Consider the following 20,429-nt stretch of genomic DNA (forward strand, 5'->3'; position numbering starts at 1 on the left):
ACGGAAACTACGTCTTACGTGGTTCCTATTCCTAAGGGTTGAATGGCGCGTAGCGGACTGAGCTCAGCGGGCTGTTCATGTTTGGCCTACTGATAAGTATCCTTTGCCAATCTCAGTCTTACATATGCTCTGAGGTTCGGTCCCCTCTACGGAAAAAAAAAAAAGGGGGGGGGGAAATATGAAAAGCCTACTAAAGATTCTCGGAATTTTTAAAAAATATCGTGTTGAAACGCACCGCTTCGCGGGTTGACTCACCAGGAGACCGAGCCAACTCTAAAAGTTTCATTTTTTTCATTTTACAAAGCCGAAAAACGAAAGGTAAGAAGACAGAGCTGCGCCGCTGCCACCGCCACTGTTCTAAACGATACTACCACTCACCAAAGCAAAGTGAAACGCTGAAAAGCGGGCTCTCTGTTCCCTCTTCAATTTTACAAGCCCTAATTCCCGACACAACGTTTAGCTTTCTGCGGCTCCGTTGCTGGACTCATAACAGTAATATGGCGTCCATGATATCCACTGATCCTTCGTCCTCTGCCACTGCCCGTCTCCTCCCCTTTACCCGTTTCAGCAACGGCGTCGTTTCCCTTCGCCGGTTTGTGGGTCCACTCCATGTGGGCCTACTCAACCCTACGTTTCCTCGAACCCTCTCCCTCAACTCTATTCGTTCTTCCCGGTTCATCACTGGTATGGACATTCAAAAGTTTACGTTTCTTATATAACAAAGTAAAAAAGGGTGTTTGTTTTTATTTTCTGTCATTGGTGTATTTCGTCAAACGCCTGGAGTGCATTATAGGGGATTTTCATGTTTAATTACATTAATTGTTTTTATATACAAATATGTATAATTAAGGTAAAATTTGATTTGTTGTTGTACAGCTGCAATGGCTACTGAGCAATCTGCTAAGGTGATAGATGGGAAATCAGTGGCAAAGCAAATTAGAGAAGAAATAAGTGCTGAAGTATTAAAAATGAAGGATGCAATCGGAGTTGTTCCTGGATTAGCAGTTATTCTTGTAGGGGATAGGAAGGATTCTGCTACTTACGTGCGAAACAAGAAAAAAGCTTGTGAATCTGTTGGGATTAATTCTTTTGAAGTACATTTACCTGAGGATGCTTCTGAGCAAGAAGTTCTCAAGTCTATCTCCGACTTCAATGATGATCCTTCGGTTCATGGCATCCTTGTGCAATTGCCTCTGCCTTCTGTATGTTTCTAATTATAAAAACCTATATTTTTCTCCAATTTATGTGAATCACTCTCCATGTAGTATAGGGGCTTGAATGCTTGGAACTCATGATGTCTAGAGAAATTAAGCAGCTTTATTGTGATCTGCATCATGCATTATAATCTTGCTTTTGAAATAGCTATTGCAATATTTTCAGCTAATGTATGGTGTTGCTGCCAATTTGAGTTTTGCCAAAATATTACTTGTTCAAAACGCAGTGAAAAAATTTAACTTTGAGGGAGTTCCAAATGAACTGAAAGTGTGAAGCCATATGCTGTCTGTTGATGAGAAAGGGGTTTGGGAGTTTGACCAAGAAGACTATGTTTCTACCCTGCAGTTTACTACACATGAAAGCTGCCTTATATGTTTCTGGCTCTATCGTTGCAATAGAACTTGTGCTAGATTTTGGAGTGAACATATTTTGCTGTCCATCTCTGGCTTTGTCTTGCATGTGATACATGATATGGCTCTTAATATTGTTTATTGGATTTCTACCAGCATATGGATGAGCAAAACATTTTAAATGCTGTTACCATTGAGAAAGATGTGGATGGTTTCCACCCATTGAACATTGGTCGTCTTGCCATGCGAGGCAGAGAACCCTTGTTTGTTCCATGTACTCCTAAAGGATGCATAGAGCTATTGCATAGATATGGTCTTGATATTAAAGGAAAGAGGGCTGTTGTCATTGGCCGGAGCAATATCGTTGGAATGCCAGCTGCTCTGTTACTGCAAGTAATGGCTTTTCTCGAAATATTTTATATTACCTCAAGCTAGTTCTTTAATTTTATATTTCTTTTCCCCATCTAACAGTGCCTTGATGTTGGCAGAGGGAAGATGCTACTGTAAGTATTGTCCATTCTAGAACCAAAAATCCTGAGGAAATCACAAGACAAGCAGATATCATAATATCTGCTGTAGGGCAACCAAATATGGTGAGGGGTAGCTGGATAAAACCTGGTGCTGTTATTATTGACGTTGGAATAAATCCAGTTGAGGTTAGGGGCTTTTTCCTTTATTTTCTTTTTTTTTTGTTTGTTTTCCTTATACTTGTTTCCTTGGCTATTCTTGTGTAACTTGGTTAGTGAGACTTTAGGGTTGGTGATGGTGACTTTTGGAGTTCCTTTTTACCATTAGTTAGCTGACAAGTTTTACATGTATTCACGTGAAGGATGCAAGTAGTCCTCGAGGATACCGGTTAGTTGGAGATGTTTGTTATGAGGAGGCCTGCAAGATTGCTGCTGCTGTTACTCCAGTTCCGGGGGGAGTAGGTCCCATGACTATAGCAATGCTTCTCTCTAACACACTCAGTTCAGCAAAGAGGACACACAACATTAAGTGAGAAATTTAAAGATGTCCAGGGGTGAAGGATCCATTTAACTCAAGTTGTACTTGTGGCAACTGACCCTTCAATTTCTGTCAGTTACAGCCCCTCTTTTGCTGCATTTGAGCGCTCAATTCCCGCATTATACATCCTCTGCTAGTCCTTTACAAATAAGAAACTTAGAACAAAATTTAATTGTAGTGGCAGTTCTGGCTTGCCATAACTTTATACATTATTCAGAGTGTAGATCTGTGGTTCAGAGAATTAGGATCATAACATTTCACATGAAGCTGCTTCTCAGAGTTGCAATGCTGACTAGATTCGTTGTTTAGGAACCTTGCATGCAAACATTTAAACTACCATTTGTTGATAATTTTCAGATATTACTTTGAGCCTGCAAACTCGAGAGCTCATTTGTTGCAATATTACTCCCCCATGTAACTGGTATTTCGCTAGAAAATGGAAATGGGCTTTTATTTTTTCTTTCTTAAAAGAAGAAACCGATAATAAATCTACTTAGTTCATCTTAATAATTCTGGGGAAAGAAAAAATATGCAACCGCATCTCAGAGAGGCCAAGAACACAATTCATGGCATTGGCTACCATTTGTAAGAATTTTTTATTTTCTTCTCAATAGCAAAATTAGATTGTATCAATGGCAATTAGAAGATACAACACAGTCCCCAAAGAAAAGTACATTAGAAAATTTTGATCTGAGAGTTCATCCTCAAAACAAAGACCAGTCATAACAAATTTTCTGTAGAAAGATCAATTCGAGCTTCAAAATGATCGATACCAGTTCTATTCTGCTGTTTGGTCCTCCTAAGAATCGAAACCTGAAACAAAAATATATCAACATGTGGGGATTAATAGATCTTTAACTTCTATTGGCTCTCAAAGCATTGCAAGCAATTATCGTACCTTGGGACGTTCCATAGAACTACCAAGAAATCCTATACCAAAGGACAAGGAAGAGTAAGCAGCACCTATCTCTATAGCTTTCAGCTTCGGAGGATTTCCTGGAACCTAAACCGACAAAATTGACAAATAAACACTAAATTTAAATAAATGTTATAAGGAAAATAACTATTAAAGGTTTAATCAATAGCTCACCGTGATAGGAGCATCAGCTTGCACAAGTAAAATCCCAGCGCTTCTATCAGTATCATTTTGACTGCTCTCATGAACAACAGAGCGAATAACTTTCACGCAAGCCGAGGCAGGACCTGCCTGTGAACTAAGCATGAAAAGAACCTGGTTAGTGTCAGATTTGAGGGAAATGGATGGACACAAAGCCTTGGCAAACTAACATAAGTGTTGCAATGAATCTAAGGAATGTTTTCAGATTTAGCAAAGGCAGACAAAGGTTTTCACTTGTGTCTTTTAATGTTTCTTTTTCAACTGACATTATATATCTTGTAACTGCCAAATAATAAAGATAGTTGTCTGAACTTAATGTAAACCAAGTTACATGGATAAATCTTCAAACTTAAGCTCTATAATTTAGATAAAAAAACTTCAACTTCAATTTCAAGCTTCATCACTTTTATGTTCTCTAGCCAAGCATAGACCTTTACCAACTCCAAGGGGTAAGCCCAGATTCAGGTGGAAAACTAATATTTCGAAATTTTGTGGTTCTACTACTTTCCTTAATAAAGAAAAGGGGTACAAGCAGAGGTCCATTTAGAACACTGAAACTTTATTCATGTCAAGAAATAAATTTCTGTTAGGCATATAAACTGAAAGAATCTTACAGCGATGATGAGACACAGCACTCCCGAGCTGCAAATCCTTTCATTAGGTATTCTCCTGCACCAGTAGCACAACTACCAACAATGAAAGGAGCCCCAAAGGGTCCTTTAAAGGAGGCCCAACAGCCTGAACCATACATTGATGCTAATCCCACACGACCAGAGACCTGTTATGATATGGGGGGATATCTTGTAAATTATATAGCCACCAAGAAGAATAAATTTCTACAAGTAAGTATCACCTTCAGTGCAATACCACCACTAGAGGCCCCTGATGCTATATGTCCTTCAGTGTCAACACAAATAACTCCAACAGTGTCCATGATGCTGTCCTCTTCTGTTGTGTTGAGCGTACATGATTGACCAGCCCTGTTCTCCTCCAAAGTATCACAAGTTTGAGCTTGTGAGTCTGACATACAGATGTACCATTTCAGTTAACAATCTTGTCCAAGCTTATTGACATGACATGTATCTCCAACACAATATTAAATGTGCAAAAATATTAGAAGATAAATAACCAAATCTTAGTGCATGCAGAAGAGGCTTAAAGAAATATGCAGCAATTAAATAAGCAATCAAATATCAGTAAAACCGATACAACTCACACCACACAATTATAGAGATACAAAGTCATTACTGCTGAGAGATATCAAGAATGCTACGTGATGCAGATGAAGGACAATTCAGACACAAAGCTATAAAATTTAACCCATTCATGAAACATGATGTTTGAGATCTGTGAAATTGATTAAAATAAATTACTTCAAAGATGCGCATGGGTGCAACAAAAAGAAAAAAGTTCACAATGTTTCAGGGAGAAATTTTGAAGGTGGAATAAAGGGTTAGTTCTATAAGCTAGTAATCACTAGATAAAAAAGTATTGGTTTTAAAATAGAAAAAATAAATCAATTCTAATATCTGAGGGTGATCAAATACCTTGAATTGATGCAGTCTGTTGTGCATTACAAGAATTTTTTTCAGAAGAAATATCAATCTCAGCTTTGGCACCAACAAGCATTGCTTTGTAATGTTTCCATTGTGCCTTTGCCTTAGGTGTCACTAACCACTATTTTGACATAGAAACAGGAAAATTTTATTAAAGAAACGAATGATCTGCTAGAAAATTTACATTGAGTAAGACAAACTATAAACGTAATGGAGAATAATCCTCTTTTCTAAAAGACAGATAAACACAACATTGCAGAAAACCCAAACCTGATCAGCCTTTCCTATAGTTTCTGGCAAGGGAATGCCCTTAGACTTTGCCCACATGCGTGCACCTTCACCAACCAATAACCTTGGGGAAACGCATAAAAGGCCCGAGTTAAACAATAACAACAAAAATAAACATGAAGATTTGACTAAAGAGAAATTTTATAATAATTCAATAGTAGCAAATGAAAGCAAGGAAAAGCAGTTGTTACATGGGAGCTAATCGACCCAACAAAGAAGACCCCTTCATTTGCTCCTTCACTAACAATGCAGCAATCTGAATAGCATTTGGAACACCTGGTCTAAAACCAACAAAATAGATACTCAGTAACTTAAAGAAGAGCACTATAAGATTTGCTCCAAGGAATATAAAATTTACCAGGCACAGCTCCAACAGCCCCAAAAGTTCCAGAGTGACCATCCATAAGACTTGCATCACATTCTACAGTACCATCTTCAGTTAAATTGGAGCCTCTGCCAGCATTTGTGCTAGGATCATCCTTTTTTTTTTGTTTCAAAATTAACCATTTTTTTTAATTAAAATGGACCCTACCCGAAGGGCAACATATTATTAGGAAAAAAGAGAAACGGGGTTTTACCTCAAGCACTTGAATAGCGGCGGCAACAGCATCCACACATCCACCAGGACCTTTACGGAGGACGGAAGCAGCAGCCAGGCAAGCGCGTTTCATGGCCAACCTTAAAGCTTTTTCATTGGAAGGGGCGTGGTATCCGGCGCCAACGTGGACCCCCACAAAAAATCTGGGCTTTTGGGGCACTGCCTCGCCACCCACTTGCGACTCCATTGACTTGGGATTGATAGGGTGGCTGTGGGTGTCAGTCTCAGTTTTCAGGGCAAAGTGTTAGAAGCTTAATTTGGGCAATGAACAAAGTCTTTGTTAAAGCCCAAGGGCTATCAGTTCTGGGTTTTCAAATACGTATGACAGTTTGCCTTCTACTACTACTAGTACCTATAGTATTTAGTTTTACGAGAGGATTTGGTTTTTTTTTTCTTAATAATTTATTGACTGGAAATAAACCTCTGTCGGTGCTGTAACTCCATTGTTCAGTAGAGGATTAATGGTTTCTCCTTACTGTTTTACTTGTTGCTTGTTTATTTGTGTGCGACGTTCTAGCTTTATGGCATCTTACTAAGCAAGGCTGCCTGGTTTGACAGTCTTCAACCATGTAATCAGTCTTTTCTGTAATTGATTTCTTTCTTTCTCTTCTTTTAATGAGATTAGATACATGGTCTCAGAAAGATGTAAATTGCTGCAACCTTTATATATTGAACGCCAAAGTAAATTTGCTTTCACTCAGGTTATGGCAAGAGAATTGTGATACAATAATTCTCGCAAGTTCTCCATTAACAAATTTCCATCACTTTGACGATAACTCATAACGCTACATAATTGATCTAGAGATCTGCTTACGCTTATTCTTCGTGTAAAATACGTGATACAAATCGTATATCACTTAACAATATACAGAATAAAAATTTGAAGTTCAGGGGTTGCACAGGAAGAGAGCTGTGCACTGCTCCACTGTATCTTCAGGACTAGTAACTGCAACAAGAAAAACCATATCGTTGATCATTCTGAGGCATCATTGGCACAAACTAACATTTGGAAAATTTTGCAGAGTCAATGGATATTACATCATTGTATTCTGATTACCAATGAGCATTTAAAATGTGCCTGTAAATAGTTTGTATTTGAATTACACAACTGACCTGTGTGACCCACTGTTCTCTCTGACTCAAAAATTTCATGATCATTTCCTCCCTGATCATAAAACACCCAGGCAAGACCATCAGCCTCATTAAGGAATACAAAAATTAGTGGACAGAAAGAAGGTTTACCGCCAAGCATATAGACTGAAAAAAGTCAAATGTACTAGGGACAATGACAGTATATCCATTGTATTATGCAGGGTGGAGACCAAGCCTTACCACCAGGGTAAATTTGTCTTAAAAGGATCAACTTGTGGGTGAAAAATGGGGGAGAAGAAAGCAGTAGAGGATGGCCAAAAGAGTAGTATGAAAAAAGAATGAACCTTGTAAGTTTTGTCACCAAAGAAGTGAATTTCTTGAAATTCTTCAAGGTATCTCAAGCAGTAAGTTTTGTCCCAACCCTGGGGGAAAACCTGTTACAAGCAAAATGAAGCAATAATTAATTCAATGTATCTGTTCGATTTTCCTTTTATTTTAAATTGTTCAATCAAAAACCATATGCATTACTTACATCAAAGCTTATTTGTCCTCCAATTGAAAATGTCAGGTTAAGGTGAGCAAACTTTTCTCGAAGCACAGAAACCATTTTTGGGCGTATGTTGTGAACCTGGAACCCCAAGTGTTTATATTTATGTAAGCTACATCTATAAAATCTATAGAGTACAAATTTCGCATCTTTTCGACAGCAGAAACCAAAGGATTTTCTTTACCTTGTCATACTTTTCGAATTCATCTCTTTCTTCTTGGCTGCAGTTTCGCCCGATTGGAGATACATTGAGCATCCCACTTCGGAATTCTATGAATGTTCCTCTAAATAAAAAATTGATAGAGAGGTGGTCTTATTCAGCTTGGCTTATAAAGGAATAAGTTGAACTAAACTTAAAAATTGAAGTCCATTCTGTGAATCTTCTCACCTTTTTATTGGGATATCCAAGTCAGCAATGTAATGCAGTGTAAAGTTTATAAATTCCTGCGCAATCATTTGAAATCTATAAACAAAGACTTAATAGCAAACACCAATAAATTCTCTGCACATGCAGTATTTCTGCCAATCATTCAACCGCCCCACCTAATATATGTGTAGATACTCTAGCCATCCCATTTCCTTTAATTTTGATAAAGAAGAGTATAAGGATCACAGAGATTCACAATATCATCATTAATCAGTCTTTTGGCATCCAGACAGACATCAAAAGAACTAAAAATGTAAGAGAACCGCTAATGAATGCCAATGGAGTCCTAACCACACTACACAAAGCTTTTTCATTATGCGAACTTTTTCGGATGTGCAATAGAAGAGTCATCACATCTAAGAGGGAAGAATCTAACCTTCAGCTTTTCGTCTCCAAGAAATGACTTCAAGCTCTGGAAAAAAGAACAGAGACCAATTAAAGGAATGCAGATCAACCTTAAACCCAGAAAGGGGGGTCAAAAACTTATCATTAGTTCTTAAATTTACACGATATGGCAAATCTGATCACCCCAAAGAAGTGATGTTGTGAAAAAATGTCAACCTCGATAGCTACGTTGTCTAATAATTAAAACTAGCACTTACACACACAGAAAATACATGTGCTGATTATACCTGGGTGCCAATGAGTTTTCCATCTTTATGAGCAACAAGCCCATTTTCAGAAAATACATAATCATAGTCATTAATAACTGCATCGAAAAAAGTATACTATAGTTAATAGACATAGCCATTAATATTACACAGAATTAAACTACAAAGAGATGTATTTAGCCCCAAGTCGTTTATAATAAAGAAACAACCAAATGAATAAGATTTCACATTTACAAACCTGATTTCCCAAGCTGCTCAGATATCTTACTAAGGTCAGATCCACCCACTACTCCAACAGTAACAACCTACAAGTGAAAATAAAAGGATAGAGCTATCATATATCACAGAGAAACAAGTATAAAATTAAAAAAAAATTGACACTATTTTAGTTTTTTGAGAGAGTTAACAGAAGAGAACCAAAAGTGTCATGGTAAAAATCGTTTCTTTATTCCAAATCAAATCATATACCTTCCTCAGCTCCTTCATGAACTCCAACAATTTGGGAGTAGCCACCTACAGCATTTAAAGTGTATGAGACATTCAACAAAAAGAAGGAAAAAAAGAAAGAAAAATGTCAATTGCACTTATATCTAACAACCCAAAAATCATATCACTAAAATTTAGAGGATTAAATACCTTTCTTGGAGCTGTAAGAGTGCCATCAACATCAAACAAAGCAATCAAACCAGGTTTCCTCACAGCCATTGGAATTTATCTAGTTTGCTTCTGCCATCAAAATTGCAATGCTCTCAGTAAAAGTGGAAAGCTAATTTTTTTTTTTTTAAAAGCTGCATTTTAATGATAAAAGATGGAAAATTTAGAGCCAGAGAAAATGTGGGGATGTACTGAAAATTGCTGACCTTTAAGAATTTTGATGGAATTTCGAAGAATGGGTTGAGACTGTGTAAGAGAAGGAGACTGAATTTGAAGTAGATCTCCCGGGGATTAAATACTCTGTTGATTGGGTTGCTTCAGATTTGGGGAAGTTCTCTTTGGATCCGGAGATTACTGTCAAAATGCCTTCGAGGAAAATTATTTTCGGTGTGGTGTTTTCTTATATTCATTGGAACACAAATCAGGATCGTCCACGTGTTAGTTTGACCCAATCTGATGGTTAATATCGACGCCGCCTTTTTCTGTAAAGCCATTGGTAGAGGGGGGTCAATGTTTACTTGTACTTTGAGCATGGAAGGTTTTTCTTTTATTTTTTTCTTGAATTTGGGTTGGAGGAAAGTAGGAGATGGAGCAGTACCTGAGAGGATGATAATGGCATATTCCCAATAGAACCGACAACTTTTCAATCTTTTCTCTATGGTTTCAGATGGTTCGAGGAAGCAGCCAAATTTGGTTGGATATGGTGAACAAGAGCTAGAAGGTGAAGTCGCACTTGCTTCTTTAAGTGCCGTCTTTTGTTTTCATTTTGATAGGAAATTTCTCACCATCCTTGACTGGCTTCCTGTTGGCTGAGTCTGGGACCCTTTGGGAACTTCCTCTCAGATATCAAGTTGTCTTGATATTGGAATTGTAAATTGTAATCCATAACCTGAACAATGCCTATATTTATATGGTGAAAGATGACAGGCAACGCTGTTTCCTTCCAAAATTTTCCACATATATAGCTCAAAGGCTGAGTAAATGTTATGCAGAAACCATATTTGCATAAAATGAAATAACACAAGATGGAAGCATATTTGCATGAATGACACGCAATAATTTGCCATATGCTTTTTATTAGATTGAGATTCGTAGGTGTTCATTGACAAAAGAAGGCAAAAGGCATAACTTTTCACAAGGTGAACTTTCTTTTGAAAATGGAGAATTATCTGATCATCAAAATTCTGACTGTTCCATCCGAACAAAGAATTGGCCAGAAGGGCCAGCGTTGGGCAGCAGAGCTAATCTCACTGCACTCTCAGCGCCCTCCTCAACAGTTAACAGGCCAGTGTTGTAGTTTATGTCTGTTTTCACAGAGCCAGGGCAAACACAGATGATGTGGAAACTGGGGTATTTCTTAGCCAGGATCCTTGCATAGGCATTCATAGCTGCTTTGGAGATGGAATAGGCAGCCAAAAGAGTCGGCCAGCCATTGGCCTGTAATGAACCTGCCTCCAAATCTTTCAGAAACACACTCAGTACCTCATCCACTTTCTTTTCTGTCAGATTTTCAACATCACCAAGGACTGCTTTGGCCCATGGATTTGAAATATTCTGAAATAAAATAAAAGAAAGTTAAGTTTGACTAATCCTGGGAGTATAATATAACAGTTAATTTCCAGAAACAATTCCCAGGTCTACAAGGAAAAATTCAAATCATGCTAGTCAAAATAAAGAGAAACAATATCTAACTGCAATAGAAATAGTTAGACCTGCTGACAAATTTTTCATCATAGCAAACTAAACTGCATTGATGAAGGATTAAAGTACCTTTGAGTTTGGCACAAATCATTTGCTTTGCTGTTCATATTGGATGAAAACAGTATGAAGCTTCTAACATGTCTGTAAGTAAAAAGGTTTTAAGCTGATTTACCTTTAACTGCCCCATTGAAGTCGAAACATTTATAATTCTTGGAGAATCAGATAAATGGAGGAGGGGAAGGAGTGTTTCACACATTCTTTTGACACCATAGTAATTTGTTTTGAGGCATTCTTCAGCTAACTCGTTTGTTTCAATCAGTATTTCACTCCAGTTGATTTGGGCACCGGGCTGGATCAAGGAGAAGAAACTAAGTCACTAGCATATACTTGAAACAAGCAACGGTGTACTCTATGTAAAGGCCTAAATGCAAACGAATCAAGAAATTTCGACGATCAGGTTACCTTTCCGAGAACGGAAGCTCTTACAACATCTTGATCTGCTGTAACACCACCAATTCCTGCATTATTCACCTGCACAGAATTCCAACATCCCTCATCCCTTGATAGGTAGCCATTGGGTTTGCTTGAAGGATTTTCAATCATATAACTGTAAGAAGATATAATCATAATATAACAAGCTACATTGGTTTTGATCTGTCTGTGGAATTTAATAGTTAGAGACAAATTGAAATGGTGTAAGCCTGAAATTATACAGGAAAGATATTCAAGAAGCTATTATCAAAATAATATACCAAGATATCAAGCCTTCCGAATTGAGTCTTCAAGAAATCTGCCAAACAAGAAATACTCGCAGGTTCTGTCACATCAAGTTGATGGAAAACGACAGTTTCAGATAAACCAGACTCTTTCAGCTTCTCAACAGCTTCAAGACCCCTCTTCGCATCTCTAGCCGTTAACACCACCGTCGTACCCTTTGTAGCCAACTGCTTGCATATTTCAAATCCAATGCCCCTGTTTGCACCTGTAACCACTGCATACCTGAAAACGAAAAAGCTCAATAGAAGTGAAAAGAATGGAGGTTATGCTCAATTGCAAAATGTAGAAACAAAAAAAGAATGACTGAAGAAAGAAAGCAATACCCCTTTGACGACTCTGCCATCGGTATTGAAGCTGGAAATCAATCTGAAACTCTGGTGGTTCTTAGGTTCTTACGGTTTGCGTTGACTTTAGATTCGTTTTCCTAACTTCTTGAGGTACCCATAGCATCTTTTTCATTTGTTTATGTTGCACTTGTCTGTAGGTAATTCGGATGTCATTTACTTTTTGTTTGTTTTGTACGAGAATCAACAACTTAATGTTGGGGGGAAAACTCACATATATATATCCGGAAATAAACAGGCTGTGCGCAGAAAACTAAAGGACCCAAAAGTTCGTCTGCGGGCTGTACTCAAGAATGTATATAGACGTGAGTTCGTTCATTTTTAATGATTTAGTACCAAAGGGTCTCCTCCCATCTCCTTGTTTCAAAAAGGGGAAAAAGGGGTTGTCCCATCTCTGAAACGCCCAAATAAACCTATATAGTGTTACGATTTAAATAATAAAACTAAATTTCATGTTGAAACCTGGCAGTTGAAGTTATCTGATTAGGCAATCATATTTTAAGCTAATAACGTTATCTCTCATTTCAAACAATGAGAACCGTTTGAAAAGCAAGGCACAATGGAGCCTAATTACAAACACTCGGAGCAGAGAAGATTTTACAGTCAGACTGCAAGAACACCATGCATTATTCTCCTAAATGCTTATATTAGATTGAGACTCTGAAACCTATTCATGAACCGCACAAGACAAACATCAATAGTTCTTCACAAGCTAAACTTCTTTTTTGTATTTTGGCCAACCACAAGCTAAACTTCTTTAAATGAAGCAGTTCTGATCAAAAATCTGACTCTTGCATCCGAATAAAGAAGCAACCAGAAGGGCCACCATTAGGCAACAATGCTAATCTCACAGGACCGGCAGCACCTTCTTCAACAGTTAAGAACCCACTATGGTTGTTCATGTCTGTTTTAACAAAGCCAGGGCAAACACAGTTGATGTAGAAACCAGGGTTTTTCTTAGCCAGGATCCTTGTATAGGCATTCATAGCTGCTTTAGAAAGTACATAGGCTGACATAAAAGCAGGCCAGCCCTTAGCTTGCAATGAACCCTCCTTCAAATCTTTCAGATACTCGCTCAATACCTCATCCACTTTCTCTTCTGTAAGGTTTTCAGCATCACTGAGGATTGCTTTAGCCCATTTATTTGGTATATTCTGAACCAGAATAAGAAAAATAAACTAAATTTGATCATTGGAAAATAATTATGTACCTTCTTCATCTCTGTCCTGGAAGTGACAATTTTACTCAACTAAAAAGTTATGACCAGCAAAGAATTTTACTTCTTATTACCTTTAACTTCCCCATGTTGGAGGAAACATTTACGATCCTTGGTGAATCAGATAGCTGGAGAAGGGGAATCAGTGATTCACACATTCTTTTGGCACCATAGTAGTTTGTCTGAAGGCATAACTCGGCTGTTTGAGTCATTAGCTCATGCCGGTTTAGTTGTGCACCAGGCTGCATCAATGAGTGAAACTTAGATATTCCAAGAGTATTCTAAAACATCTTCGGATTGTGAATTATTCAATACTTAGTACTTACAACCTCTGACCAATCAAGAAATATGTTATATGAATAAAAAAACGTTGATAACTAAGTAAGAAAAGAAAAATGTTAACAGGTACCTAATGACATTGATTAAAATGATAATTAAGAAAAGATATTTGTTTTAATGCATTGATCCCTCCTGAATTTGAAGAGAATAGTGCCTATGTAATTCATATTACAAGGTAAAAGATGTGGACTTTGGTTTCAAACTAGAAAAAGTTTATGGCTTTATAAAGCAAATATTATTCAGTTACTCCAAAAGGCTAACCAGCTACAGACTAGCATTGAAAAGCATTAATCCTCAAAAGACTATGTCCTGGTTGCTAAAAATGACTTCATATGATTGTTTTCAAATAGCTAAAGATTCAAAAAAGAAAAAAGCCATAGGCCTATAACATTGAAAATTTCAAAACCTTGCTGTATTTGCTAAGCCATTAGACCATATATGTGTTTGTACCCAAAGAAAATATACTATAGTGCTATTTCTTCTCAACTGACCTGCTTGATACTACAATGATGTCAGTTAAGTAAATTTGACCCAAAAAACAGTATGTAAATAAACAAGCTACAATTTGTCTTATACAGGAGACTACCTTACTAAGACCTGCAGCTCTAAGAGCATTAGCATCGGCTTGGACACCATTAATGTATATTCCTGCATTATTCACCTGCACAAGACTCCAGCGTCTCTCATCGTTCAAGCAAACGGACATGGAAAAGAACTAAAACAGAAAAATGAAAGAGGAGGGGGAGGGGGAGGACATAGCAACTGGAATATTCAAAATTAAAGAGATCCCAGTTTTGCAGTCACTTTACCAAAATATCAAGCTTCCCGAATTGTGTTTTGATGAAGTCTACCAAAGAAGCAATACTAGCAGGGTCTACAACATCAAGTTGATGAAAATCTACATTATCAGACAGGCCATACTGTTTCAGCTTTTCAACAGCTTCAAGACCCCTCTTCTCATCTCTAGCAGTTAACAACACCGTGATTCCTTTTGAAGCCAGCTGTTTAGATATTCCAAACCCGATTCCCTTATTTGCACCAGTAACCACTGCATATCTGAGAAGAGAAACAAATATGGTTCAGAGAATTGAAGAACAGAACTGGTAATATGTTACCCAGCAGACAGCATGTGTTGAAGAAACCTCTTCGTTACTTCTGCCATTGATGATTGATGTGGAGAAACTCGGAAGAAGCCCAGTCTGCCTTTAACTTGCCACCAGCATAAATGGGTCAAAGAATAGTAATTGAGTATTTCCTAGCCGTTTTTTAATTTTGTGCATAAATAAAATTTATGAAATTACTTAAAATAAAGTAAAGAATAATAAAATTATTAACTTGATAAATTGAATAATAAAAGATAATTATTTTGAAAACTTTTCTTACAAATAGAAATTTAATAAAAGTTTTAATTAATAAATTTTCTTAAAATTTTCATAAATGAAAGAAAATCATGTCCAGTTATCAAAAGTGTTAGAATGTAAAAGATTATATTCGTAAGGTGGATTAAATTATGAACCAAAACCTAATATATTGATTCCCAAGTTAAAAAAATTATGTACGAGTGGCATTTAGACCTTTGAAGTATGCATTTGGGGTTTTTTTTTTCATTTGTTTAGATTTTGAGGTTTTTTATTTTGATCTTTTTAGGTTAGATTTTTTCAATTAGAAGCTCGGATTTGTTTTATTTTTATTTTATTTGAAATTTAAAATTTTATGTATTGATTCATTTTTTAATATATTTTTTAAAAAAATTATATTTAAAATTTGAATAACATTATTTTTACATAAACTACATTGAGAAAGTGGTCTTAACATTTCAACAATATCCATCAACTTTTTATAAATGTATTGAAAATCATGCATAAAATTACAATAATTTTACCTTCTTTGTGTCAATCTATAAACTATAACTATAATTTTATTACATAATTTAATTGTCAGATTATTGTCAAATTTAAATATTCAATAATTATAAGTTAAAGTGTTAAGATAACTACAGAAAGATTGGCGCAATACTACCAAGTCCAATCAAGTTAAAGTGAAGAAAAGGCAAAAAATGCAAGGACAGTCCCAGAACAATGAAGGCTCAAATTCTAAAAATCAATTCAAAATTCTCCATCAACCTCAATTAGAACACGTATTAACACCCACTGGTGTCAAATGTCTCTTAATTTTCCGGGACAATTTTTAATAATAGTATAGATGAATAGATCTTTTTCTTATGCTATGAGTTCCATTTGGAAAGCAAGACATACAAAAGGTCGGAGCAAGAGAAGCTTGTACTAGCAGACTGCAAGAACACCACGCATTAATTATTCTCCCAAATGCATTTTTTACAGTGAGACTCTTAAACCTATTCATAAACCACACAGAAGACAAATATCATAAACATGCACAACCTAAAACTTAGTGGCTTTTTTGTACTCAAGCATTCGACACCTAGATTATGTAACATTAATTCAGACTCTTGAACCTATTCAAACCCCCCTTTTCCCAAACCACAAGCTAAGCTTGTTTGAAAGAAGCAGCTAATTTGATCAAAAATCTGACTCTTGCATCCGATGAAAGAAGAGACCAGAAGGGCCACCATTAGGCAACAATGCTAATCTCACAGCATTCCCAGCACCTTCTTCAACAGTTAAGATCCCACAGTTGTAGTTGATGTCTGTTTTAACAAAGCCTGGGCAAACACAGTTGATGCAGAAACCGGGGTACTTCTTAGCCAGGATCCTTGTGTAGGCATTCATAGCTGCTTTAGAAAGTATATAGGCTGACATAAAAGTAGGCCAGCCCTTAGCTTCCAATGAACCCTCCTTGAAATCTTTCAGATACTGGCTCAATACCTCATCCACTTTCTCTTCTGTAAGATTTTCAGCATCACTGAAGACTGCTTTAGCCCATTCATTTGATACTTTCTGAATCAGAATTAAAAGAAAATTTAAATTTGATTATTATAAAATACTTTTATGTTCCTTCTTTATCACTGTCCTGAAAGTAACAAGTTCATTGAAAAATAATCTGCATCAATTTTATGCTGAAAAGCTCTGACCAGCAAAGGGTTTTGCATCGTGCTACCTCTAACCTTCCCATGAAGGAGGAAACATTTACGATCCTTGGTGAATCAGATATCTGGAGAAGGGGAATAAGCGATTCACACATTCTTTTGGCACCATAGTAGTTTGTCTCAACGCATTCCTCAGACAACTGGGATGTTTGAGTCATTACCTCACTCCAGTTTAGTTGTATACCAGGCTGCATCGATGAGTGGAACTTAGATATTCTAAGAGTATATTCTAAATCATCTTCAGACATTAAGGATGGTTTTTTGGATCAACCTTGTATTGTTCACTACTTAATTAGTACTTATAACTTTGTCTTATACAGGAGATTACCTTACCAAACCCTGCAGCTCTAATAGCATCAGCATCGGCTTCTACGCCACTAATTCCTGCATTATTCACCTGCACAAGACCCCAGCGTCTCTCATCATTCAATCAAATGAACAGGTAAAAGAATTAAAAAAGAAAAATAAAGGGGAGGGGAGGGGGGCAGATTAACTGAAACATTCATATTAAAGAGATTCCAATTTTGCAGTAAGTTGGAACTGAAATAATACCAAAATATCAAGCTTTCCAAATTGTGTTTTGATGAAGTCTACTAAAGGAGCAATACTGGCAGGATCTGCAACATCGAGTTGATGAAAAACTACATTATCAGATAGGCCGCACTGTTTCAGCTTTCCAACAGCTTCAAGACCCCTCTTCTCATCTCTAGCAGTTAACAACACCGTGATTCCGTTTGAAGCTAGCTGTTTACATATTTCCAATCCAATTCCCTTGTTTGCACCAGTAACCACTGCATATCTGAGAAAAAAAAGAAATATGGTTCAGAGAATTAAAAACAGAACAAAGGTTATTGGTGCTGTGTTACCCTGAAAGCGTGGAGACAGCACATATGGAAGCCAAAATTACTACCTCTTCGTTACTTCTGCCATTGATAAGGAGAAATAGAAAGAACCCTCTTCTGGCCTGCACTCTGGAAGTTAGAAAATATGTCGGAACCCTTTTTTAAAAAAGGAAGAACATGAACACTGACAAAACTTCATTCACTTGCATCAACAGCTGATACATCTATTTATAGTATACAGTAACCGACATAACTTAAATTAAATCTAGTTACAAATTAACTAGTCATTAGTAAACTAGAAACCATGGGCAGCAGTATGATTTTTTACCAAATGACAGACATATTTTGACAGAATTGCAGCTCTGACATTGCAATGCGTGCTCAAGTCTTTCATGCTCAAAAAAGTCAGCCTACCATTTAATGTGCCAAAAACATATCCTCAGCCTCTACAAAATAAGAAGCAACGTACTTGTTGCCTTCGGGGTGCTTTTCTTCTTATGTTTATCCGGTTTATTTTATTTTCTTTTGTGGTTACATGATTGCCTAGATTTAATGGAAGTGGAAAACCCCACGTAACCAATTTTTTGTGGGCGATAGACGACAAAAGGAAGGATAGGTCCAAGCAGCTCATAAATAAGACTCATTTTTTTCAAAATAGAAGTTCCCAATTCATATTTTTTAAAATAGGAAGATGTACTTCATACTTACTTTTTAGACTCCATATTTTTTTTTTGCTTGGCCAATCATCAAATATAACAAATTCAAATATGAGAAACATAATTTGAGTTTAATAGTTCAAGAAGATTATTCAAAGACTAATATCGTTATATTTTTATGCTAGTGACTCAAGGTAAACCTTTCCTTGAATTTAAACACGTTCAAGGTCTTTATAAATAAATTATGTTTATTCAATACATTTTTATAAATAATTTTCTAATATATATACCACTCATCGGTGATTATAAATTATTTACAATTTGAAAATTGAAAATCATATGATGAATTCAGTTTTTTTCATCAATTTTATGTTAAAAATTCTCTTAATGTTCCTTTTGCATTGCTTTCCCGCTTTTATTGGGCATCCCATCTTCTCTTCGTTGTTTTTTAGCTTCTTCATCTTAGTCGTCAATCTCTTTACAAGTGGTATAAAAATCCTTATGTTTTAAATATTGCTAATGCTGAGGATCTAAATATGTAGTTGTGTTTCTGAAGTTATACATCAAATTCCTTAAAGTGTTAATAGGTCGAAGACTAGTTTTACAATATACAATTATTTTCAAAATGGCAAAAGGGAGGAATGCATGACTTAAAAAAGCAAAGAATTGACAATTGTGCAGTGACACATAAATTGGTAATGAACTGGTTACTTGGAGCATATCTACCAGTGCCATTGAAATGCAATATTATGCTGTACTTCCAATCAACTTTTCAACTCCAAAACTATTCCAAGCATAGGATCAATGGTCCAATCAAACACATGTAAGTTTTCTTGTTGTGCACTTAAAAGCTCTAATTTGTTACTCTCTAAAAGTTGCCTCTAAAAGCTTAACAGTTTTTTTTTTAAGTGCTAAGAACAAGTATATAAAATGTTTTCAATAACAGCATAAACATAAGATGTTTTAACGAAATCTAGCATGGTTGCTCAACTTTTCTAATAAGTTTTCCAGTTTTCAAGGTAATTTTTTAATCAAGAACTTCACCTAATAAAAATCTTCAACTTTTGAGTCGCAAATCAACTCAACAATTGTATCTTATCTGGATAAAAGCTTAATTAACAATTTAAATGAGTTTTTTTTAATAGGTAGAGAGTAGTGTTGCAACAAGTAAAACAAAATATGTTGGAAACAATAATAGGAAGATTAAAGTCATTTTTAAAATATTGAGTGTTGTGACAATGGGTAATAGATATAATGGTAAAAAAGAGAGGTGGAAAAGCAAAGGATAAGGTAGGAGAAGAGCTCGGAGAATTTAGAGGTAATATTTAAAAAGAGGGAGAGACTATTGATTTTCTGTGTTCTTTAATGAATTGTTTGAGCTCATATATATAGGTCACGTAGGAGGATTACTCTAGAATACTTGATTTAATTGGAGTAGTCTAGTAGGGTAGTGAGTTTTCTAGATATTCAAGCCACTATTAGCATAGTGGGTTTTGTGACATTCAGAATGTGCCACTTGCTATTCAAGAAAGAGAAAAGTAAAAAATATTTGTATTTCATAGAAAATTTTTTTAAAAAAATTTAACTACATCTATATTTGAATCAACTAGTCAAAATTTTCAAAACATCTCATCAGTAAAATTAATTCGTAAAACCTATCAATTGTCTTGGGTTACTTTAATTGGTTTTTAAGATTGACATAGTTGTTTTACTCGTTTGTTCTTTCTATATTTATATGCTTTAAATTAATTTTATTTTATATAATGTCAAAGAGATAGTATGATAGCAGTCAAAATCAAACAAATACAAACAACAATTCTAGAAATTTCATACATGATTGATGAAATTTTCTTGATCTTGCTTGTTAGATAGTTTGTTAATATTTGTCTTATTGATGAAGAGTTGTGACTAAAGAATTGCAAATAATTACCTTATTAAATATAACTTTTAAATAGTTGTATTATGAAAGGTTGTTAAATATAATTTTTATGAACAGTTGTATTATAAAAGGTTATTAAAAATAATTGTTT

General features: G+C 35.9%; 6 protein-coding genes across 8 annotated transcripts; 1 reads left to right on the forward strand and 5 right to left on the reverse strand.

Moving 5' to 3' along the window:
• On the forward strand, window positions 223-2,970 carry LOC18614179 (bifunctional protein FolD 4, chloroplastic). The gene is made up of 5 exons (XM_007051810.2): window positions 223-684; window positions 877-1,202; window positions 1,722-1,958; window positions 2,054-2,221; window positions 2,395-2,970. Exons 1-5 carry the CDS (start codon window positions 498-500, stop codon window positions 2,563-2,565), a joined length of 1,089 nt encoding a protein of 362 aa, XP_007051872.2. The 5' UTR covers window positions 223-497; the 3' UTR covers window positions 2,566-2,970.
• On the reverse strand, window positions 3,118-6,599 carry LOC18614180 (putative threonine aspartase). Of its 2 annotated transcripts, none has more exons than XM_018126524.1 (10): window positions 6,110-6,599; window positions 5,890-5,984; window positions 5,723-5,807; window positions 5,514-5,595; window positions 5,235-5,364; window positions 4,541-4,707; window positions 4,302-4,465; window positions 3,661-3,784; window positions 3,469-3,573; window positions 3,118-3,383 (listed from the first exon to the last, which is right to left on the reverse strand). In XM_018126524.1, the coding sequence occupies exons 1-10, from the start codon at window positions 6,139-6,141 to the stop codon at window positions 3,291-3,293; spliced, it is 1,077 nt and encodes a 358-aa protein (XP_017982013.1). In that variant the 5' UTR covers window positions 6,142-6,599; the 3' UTR covers window positions 3,118-3,290. The 2 variants fall into 2 exon arrangements, with proteins under 2 accessions (XP_017982013.1, XP_007051873.1); XM_007051811.2 differs by having other exon boundaries at window positions 5,890-6,010.
• On the reverse strand, window positions 6,797-9,849 carry LOC18614181 (phosphomannomutase). The gene is made up of 12 exons (XM_007051812.2): window positions 9,667-9,849; window positions 9,443-9,532; window positions 9,275-9,319; window positions 9,045-9,111; window positions 8,828-8,904; window positions 8,572-8,607; window positions 8,157-8,212; window positions 7,953-8,052; window positions 7,754-7,849; window positions 7,566-7,655; window positions 7,243-7,294; window positions 6,797-7,075 (listed from the first exon to the last, which is right to left on the reverse strand). The coding sequence occupies exons 2-12, from the start codon at window positions 9,509-9,511 to the stop codon at window positions 7,017-7,019; spliced, it is 747 nt and encodes a 248-aa protein (XP_007051874.1). The 5' UTR covers window positions 9,512-9,532; window positions 9,667-9,849; the 3' UTR covers window positions 6,797-7,016.
• LOC18614183 ((+)-neomenthol dehydrogenase) lies at window positions 10,059-12,281 on the reverse strand. Its single transcript, XM_018126531.1, has 5 exons — window positions 12,262-12,281; window positions 11,914-12,160; window positions 11,624-11,692; window positions 11,334-11,510; window positions 10,059-11,014 (listed from the first exon to the last, which is right to left on the reverse strand). Exons 1-5 carry the CDS (start codon window positions 12,279-12,281, stop codon window positions 10,637-10,639), a joined length of 891 nt encoding a protein of 296 aa, XP_017982020.1. The 3' UTR covers window positions 10,059-10,636.
• Window positions 12,752-15,103, reverse strand: LOC108663166 ((+)-neomenthol dehydrogenase-like). The gene is made up of 5 exons (XM_018126536.1): window positions 14,980-15,103; window positions 14,647-14,893; window positions 14,424-14,498; window positions 13,573-13,740; window positions 12,752-13,436 (listed from the first exon to the last, which is right to left on the reverse strand). Exons 1-5 carry the CDS (start codon window positions 14,997-14,999, stop codon window positions 13,059-13,061), a joined length of 888 nt encoding a protein of 295 aa, XP_017982025.1. The 5' UTR covers window positions 15,000-15,103; the 3' UTR covers window positions 12,752-13,058.
• On the reverse strand, window positions 16,099-18,196 carry LOC18614184 ((+)-neomenthol dehydrogenase). 2 transcript variants are annotated; one of them, XM_018114104.1, is made up of 6 exons: window positions 18,072-18,196; window positions 17,812-17,865; window positions 17,454-17,700; window positions 17,230-17,298; window positions 16,913-17,089; window positions 16,099-16,752 (listed from the first exon to the last, which is right to left on the reverse strand). In XM_018114104.1, exons 1-6 carry the CDS (start codon window positions 18,110-18,112, stop codon window positions 16,375-16,377), a joined length of 966 nt encoding a protein of 321 aa, XP_017969593.1. In that variant the 5' UTR covers window positions 18,113-18,196; the 3' UTR covers window positions 16,099-16,374. The 2 variants fall into 2 exon arrangements, with proteins under 2 accessions (XP_017969593.1, XP_017969594.1); XM_018114105.1 differs by having other exon boundaries at window positions 17,812-17,872; window positions 18,072-18,195.

The sequence above is a fragment of the Theobroma cacao genome, chromosome 1 (genome assembly GCF_000208745.1).
Source record: "Theobroma cacao cultivar B97-61/B2 chromosome 1, Criollo_cocoa_genome_V2, whole genome shotgun sequence".
NCBI classification, from domain to species: domain Eukaryota; kingdom Viridiplantae; phylum Streptophyta; class Magnoliopsida; order Malvales; family Malvaceae; genus Theobroma; species Theobroma cacao.